General features: G+C 39.5%; 1 protein-coding gene across 4 annotated transcripts in view; it reads left to right on the top strand.

The window, feature by feature from the left end:
- Nucleotides 1-2,508: 2,508 nt before the first annotated feature.
- The window catches only part of LOC139953568 (liprin-alpha-1-like), a 148,558-nt gene continuing 143,929 nt past the window's right edge, over nucleotides 2,509-7,137 (top strand). For all 4 annotated transcript variants that reach the window (XM_071953019.1, XM_071953020.1, XM_071953021.1 and 1 more), the window contains exon 1: nucleotides 2,509-3,264. In XM_071953019.1, coding sequence (XP_071809120.1) covers nucleotides 3,034-3,264 — 231 coding nt within the window. In that variant the 5' untranslated portion in view covers nucleotides 2,509-3,033. The remainder of the gene's footprint in view (nucleotides 3,265-7,137) is intronic.

The following is a 7,137-nucleotide window of genomic DNA, read 5'->3' as shown; positions in this document are numbered from 1 at the left end:
TGGCTCACTGTTGATTTAAGTATTTAATGGCTGTCTTTAGTTTTCCAAACCCCGGTGGTTGGCAAAACTCAAGCTATGACGTTGCAATGAAGGTCTATAACATAGCATCAATAACACATTATGACAATGTTTGAGCGAGGAGCTATGTATTCAAAATTGCAGCTTCCATAAAGCTATTATTGTCAGCAAAGTTCACTAATAAGTACGTAGCCTGTTTTAAGTATGGCAACCCATAATCGTTATGCGAAAAATTGCACAGCCCCTAAATGTTTCGCTTTGCAGCATCTCTTTTGATGGCACGCTGTTGAAGCGCTAATCCCGTGATTTGGTTTCTATGCCATTAATTTGCTCTAATCCTTCACAACAAAAACCCCTGGATCGAGTAGTGAATAGCCAACACTAGCTCATCCCGGGAGAACCATTGATATGAGATTAGTCGCTCTGTAATAATGATGGCGGATTTAGTTTTCAGTTCGGTAAAACCAGTGTTCACTTATAATAGATGTTAAATTTGCATCGGGGATAAAGAATATTAATTTTGGTTTTTTTACCCATACACCGATGTGTGTTAGCACTGTATACTCAGTACTTTCCCGAGTCCTGTGAAAAAATATCACAGGCATGTTACTCGGGTGGGATTCGAACCCACGACCCTTGCAATTCTAGAGCAGTGTCTTACCAACTAGACTACCGAGGTTGCCGGCAGCTAGAGGCAGTTCGAATCCTATATTTTGGCAGCGGGTACCGCAACGATATAATAGATGTTAAATTTGCATCGGGGATAAAGAATATTAATTTTGGTTTTTACCCATACACCGATGTGTGTTAGCACTGTATACTCAGTACTTTCCCGAGTCCTGTGAAAAAATATCACAGGCATGTTACTCGGGTGTTCACTTAACAGACTTGTGTGCCGTCCCGGAGCCGGACTAATCCTCAAGGATAAACATTATCGGAGGCGGGGACAGCACTTTCATGGGTTACCATTGCAAGGTGCTGTTGAATTAAAGATGCTATATGTCAGATTTTTGGCTGATTTGACCAACAAATGTTGTTTTAAAATTCAACTAGGTATTTTGATGAGGTCGATAAAGTTACAAGCTTTCATTGAGCCATTGCTAAAAAAAGATCTACCAATTATTAGTAGCAGTGAAATAAAAGGCCCAAAATTGTTTTTTGTCGGGATCCCGACAATATATCACATGACCGATTCTTATGTGTTGTGTAAGAATCTTTTTTTTGGAGCGGCATACTCTTTGAAATATTATATTATTATCATTCACTCCAAAAATAATATTGTTTTATGTTCGGGGCCAAAAATCTGACATAGCATCTTTTGCTTCACCAAGGAAGGGTCGATCAGACCATCATCAGACAAAGAATTATGGAGGAACCATGATCTGTCTAATTATTTCCCCTTCTCCGATTTGACTTGATTTCAAAGCTCCCGAAAAGTGTGACGCCGATCCGAGAAAGAAGAAGCCTAAAAGAAGAAACCCACAAGAAACAAAAGACTCACACGAAAGTTGGGCAGAAAATGCTGCTTGCTATAGCGGTTATACACAGTTCCATCTGTTTTCAAATGGTCAATGAGCATTAAAATAAAAAACATTAATTCAAAACTTATTTTGATTATTTGGGCATTGATGATGGAAGTGGGACATTATTTTGTTTACAGCTCTACATGGGCCGATAAGCTGCTTTGCAGAACTGCTGGACACGTCTTTGCTAAACAACCATGTTTTTAGGGTGATCGTCACAACAATGCAAACCTCATGTATTTTTGGCTCCGTTTTTTTTTTTTTTTTTTTTTTTTTTTTTTTTTGGGGGGGGGGGGGGGCCCTAGCTGGCGGCAGTTCAATCTTGAGGGGAAAAATGAACGGGAAACTGGCCGCACCCCTCCCCCTGAAAAAAAAAAGAATATCAAAAAATCATGGAACAAAAACAAAAAAATGTGTGATATTATGATTCTTGTTTTTAAGCTCCAGAAAAAAAAATCAGACTATTTCCCCCTCCAGCCTCAGTTTGGTTACGTTGATTTGAATGGAGAAAATAAAGGCGGCCGCTTCAAAATAATGTCCACTTGTCTATAGACTGACTTTACTCTATAGCATTCCTCCATGCATACCCAACACCCCTCCTACCCCAAGTCGCTAATTGCACCGTTTTTGGCTTGAGTGAAAAAAAGTGACAAGAACTCAACCATAATCTAATATGCTTGCACAACCTTGACTTGTAGTCAAACAAAAGCCGACAAACGTGACTTTAAATGACACAACTGAATAAATAAAACCAAGCAATTTTTTCCCGACCGCAAAATCGCGAACCGTGACACAGTGAGTGAGTTAAAAAAAAAATTCCTTCCACGAAAAAGCCGGAAAAGCGGGGGTGGGGTCACCGCTTCAATGCATTCTGGGAAAGGGCAATTGAAGTACTTCGCTGGTTGCCGACCTAAGTACCATTGAATAGCAACATAAAGTGAGGCGGGGGCCAGTGGAGGCACCATGATGGCTGGCGAAGTCTGAAAATTGTATGTGTCGCGCGAAGGAGTGAAAATGACAGGGAAAGTGTCGAGTTTCTCTTGATAAATTTCACCGGTTTCCAAAGCCAACATGGCGGTGTAGAGGAAGATAAAAGGTAAATGAGTTGTTCATTGTCTCCTGGAAGTTGTATTATTTGCCCAACATTGGCGAAAGGAATGGATGAATACCGAAAATGTGTTTGACGTTCATTTGTAAAACACCAAGTTGTGACCGGCGAGATTTGTTAATTACACAGTGTACATTACATTGCAATACCTGCTGTCATGTATAGTGCTAATCATAATGGTGAAAACAAACTTGTGAACGTCGTCGCCCACTTCTATTCTGAGCTTTAAATTATACACTTTGAAGTGAATGATTATGGCTTTTAGACGGCTGTAGTCAGTCAGTGACAGTCTACCAACTGACCGAAGAAGAAGCGGGTCAAACGTTTCTACGACCCCGGTGCTGGAATTATTACTGCGATATCTGAGAATCTTAAAATCAAGACATGATGTGTGACGTAATGCCAACTATATCCGAGGATGGAAGTCGGGGATCGAGCTACGGGGATGACTCGAACGTCGAGCAGTTGATGGTGAATATGTTGGACGAGCGAGATCGGATTATGGAGTCCCTGAGGGAGACGCAGGACGCGTTGAGCGGAGCCGATATGCGCATTGGAGAGCTGGAACGAGAACGGGAAATGTTACATAAACAACTCTCGACAGGTCTGCCAAGGGTGAGTATCTAAAAATAACAATAATAATTTACTCAAAACTAACAATAACATGACCAATTTTAAAATATTAAGTATAAAACCCTGAATCAAGTGAAACATTTCGGCATCTTGTTTCTGCAATGTATCTATTTTGTCTTTTTGAATTCGATGGATGTTGGACTTTATTTACCTTATTTAAATTATTCCTTTTTGAGGTTTATTTAAAAAATAAATAATAATTCAAGCGCGCAGATTGACAATGATTAAACTCCCCCACAGTCAAAGGAACTAAAAATGGAGTGTGACAAACAACGTCAATAGTTTTACTGATGTTCATGCCGATGTATTAAAGGAACACGTTGCCTTGGATCGGACGAGTTGGTCAAAACAAAAGAGTTTGTAACCGTTTTTTATAAAATGCATATGGTTGGAAAGATGTTTTAAAAGTAGAATACAATGATCCACACAAGTTTGCCTCGAAATTGCGTGGTTTTCCTTCTACTGTGCGAACTAACATGGTCGGCCATTTATGGGAGTCAAAATTTTGACCCCCATAAATGGCCGACGTGTTAGTCGACAAGGTAAAAGGAAAACCACGCAATTTTGAGGCATGTTTGTGTGGATCATTGTATTCTACTTTTACAACATCTTTCTACCCATATGCATTTTATAAAAAACGGTTACAAACGCTTTTCAAAGACCAACTCGACCGATCCAAGGCAACGTGTTCCTTTAATCGCCTTTTTACATGTACTTTGCCTACATTCTACAAATTCTGTTTACCGCTGTGAATAGTTTTCACCACTTTTCGCATCATGTTTAGAATTAAAACGAGCTTGTGTAATTCTGATGGACGCGGCACTGGCTGACTCAACTGTCATCCTACCTACTAAGGTGGCATAATAATAACTTGGTCTTGTGTGCTTATCATTGTCAACCCATTAAATTGGGCATTGGTCACCTCTTCATGGAGCCACCAAACAAGTGGAAAACATCCAGGAAAAGTTTCCGTATGGCGCCACCACTTTTTCATTCGAAATAAAATAATATAGTATCTAATTTACCTGATTGATATATCCCTTTTTGTAAAAATGAGTGAAAAAGTGGTGGCGCCATACGGAAAGTTATCCAACATCCATATAGTCAAACAGTAGGAGGGTGCTGTTTTGTTATGCATTCATTACATTATCTTTTAATTGCAGGCTGGCGTAGTTGATCTATTATTTAAAACCACATTGGATAATACTGAAATGAGGAGGGTTGACGACTGTGTTATAAACGCATTCACCACCTGTCATTGCAGGCTGTCTTAAAATACATCATTCAAAACCACAATGGGCGATATTGAAGGGTCAGACAGTAGGAGGGTTGACTGTGTTATTGATGCATTCACTACTTTGCAGGCTGTCATAGAATACATCATTCATTTAACCACAATAGGTGATATTGAAGGGTCAGACGGTAGGAGGGTTGACTGTGTTATGGATGCATTCACCACATGTAGTTGCCGGCTGGCATAGTTTTTACATCATTCAAAACACAATTGATGGTATTGAAGGGTAAGACAGTAGGAGGGTTGACTGTTATTGATGCATTCACTACTTGTAGTTTGCAGGCTGTCATAAAATACATCATTCATTTAACCACAATAGGTGATATTGAAGGGTCAGACGGTAGGAGGGTTGACTGTTATGGATGCATTCACTACTTGTAGTTGCCCGCTGGCATAGTTTTTACATCATTCAAAACACAATTGATGGTATTGAAGGGTCAGACAGTAGGAGGGTTTACTGTATGCTGATGGTGTTTACCACAAAATCATTTTGCAGGCTGACAGCTTGGCATGTACATGTACTATTTAATAAATCTTTTCAAAACACAGTCTGTACAACTATGAAGAGGGATGACTGTGCTCATCCTAATGCTTTATTAAAACTACATGTACCTTGTAACGTAATGTGTACCAAATGTTTGTGTGTGCAATGCACTAGGCCATTTCCGCTTCCTTTTTATACAATAACAAAGTTGATTGTTTTTACTGCACACAATGTGAAATGCATCAAAATAATGTACGGTTGTCCGAGGGCCTGGCCCACTGTCGGTTGATCGTCTCTGCTGTACCTCTCAGAACTATAACTTAAATTATTTACAAAACATGTAGGCCTACTGTATCACCACTAAAATTAAATTGAAGCTTCTAGAATTTGTTTGGTACAATATTATGATTTCAGAGAGATTGTACAATATGTTTTTTTATCAGCCTTGGCCCAAATTCATAGGTACTTTTAGAAGCAGGAAATATGGTTCAGATTTCTGCTCGGCAGAATTAAGCGGGACACCAGTAACAGATGGTTGTGATGTGAATGGTATTTGAGCTGGTACCCTTATTATGGCTAGTAGAAATATTTTGTGCTTTTAGCTTCTGGGAATGGGGTTGATGCAGCCCTATGAATTGGCTAAGGTTAAATGGAGAAGGGGGGGGGGGGTGCGTTGGGCCTAAGCTGTACATGTGAAAGCAATCAGACCTTTGCATATTGGACGTCATCAGCTATGTAGTCTACATACATGTAGGTACGTTTGTGTACATGCCTGTAATTAGAAAGGACATAAATAATGTGTGTTGTTGAGACCATTACAGGCCATTAGCTAAAATGCTATCATCACAGAATATCATCATCAGCTCTCTAATCGTTGCAATGATCTTGACACATTACCTGCTGGTGCTGTTTGACCGTAGTCTTTAATGGTTTTTCTCATGTCACTGGATGAGATGACCTTCAGTGTAGGATTTATCGTTATCCTGGATCTTGATGTCTTCAAGTTCTAAAGTGCCAAAGAAGAAGGAGAAGTGTGGCTTACTCAATACTTGGGGCTTGGAAATTCAGGAAAATATTCAGTAATGTAGATTACGGGTCATGTCAGGTTTTTTTATGTTGGTGGATGAGATGACCTTCAGTGTAGGAATTATCATTATCCAGGACCTTGGTGCCAAACAAAAGGAAAAGTGTGACTTACATGTATATCATAGAGCTACATGTGTGTAGGACCCAGCTCTATGCTTACTCATGTACTAGGGTTCAGATATTATTCAAGTAAATTTTCAGTAGATCATAGGTCAGGTCAGGGATTGCCATAAATCTTTTTCAGTGACTAGCTAGCAGATGCGCTATTAATTTCTGTATTCCACACGCGCGCATGTTTAAATACTAGCCTATTAAATACGCGCCTTGAACACCCAGCAGGGTGGATACATGTACGTGCGCATTACAAGTCTTATTATTATTATTATTATTTTATTATTATTATTATATGTTATGTTTAAAATTTCACACTGTTATTTCACAATGAACAGCATCCATGGATGGGCAAAGATTATAATGTCATTTTTGCACTGTCGGTATGCGGAGCGTGACGCATCGACACTCACAATATACGCAGAGTGCAACATGAAACTGGGAGTAGGTTATAGCTTTTTATACCACACTCCAGTTCGAGCATCTGATTGGTGGATTAGCGCGTACTGTTACAATTTACCTTCCAGACCCAACCAATGCAGTTGAATATCTTTAAATGGTTCCGTCAACTCGTTGGAAAAAGTTACAAATCCAAATTTGTTCTTGAGTGAAGTAAACATTGTCCATCATACATTCTGATTCTTTCTCGTCATGAAAACCTGACGAGTCAGTTGCCAACATTGAAATTTACACTCGCTAAGTACACAAACATTGGACGTCCCTCTGCTAACAACGTACAATGTAGTGTTTATACTGCGTCGTTCAAGGTCGAGCGAGGTGCTTTGTGCAACTCCCATCTGTAAATCTTTTATCCATAATGGTTAAAGAGTAAGATTGAATTATACATGTTCCCGTGGGCTTTACAACACCCCTTTGTTAT

Source organism: Asterias amurensis, chromosome 22 (genome assembly GCF_032118995.1).
Source record: "Asterias amurensis chromosome 22, ASM3211899v1".
Classification (NCBI taxonomy): domain Eukaryota; kingdom Metazoa; phylum Echinodermata; class Asteroidea; order Forcipulatida; family Asteriidae; genus Asterias; species Asterias amurensis.
The sequence above is the reverse complement of the archived record's forward strand: the minus strand, read 5'-3'. Positions and strand labels throughout refer to the sequence as shown.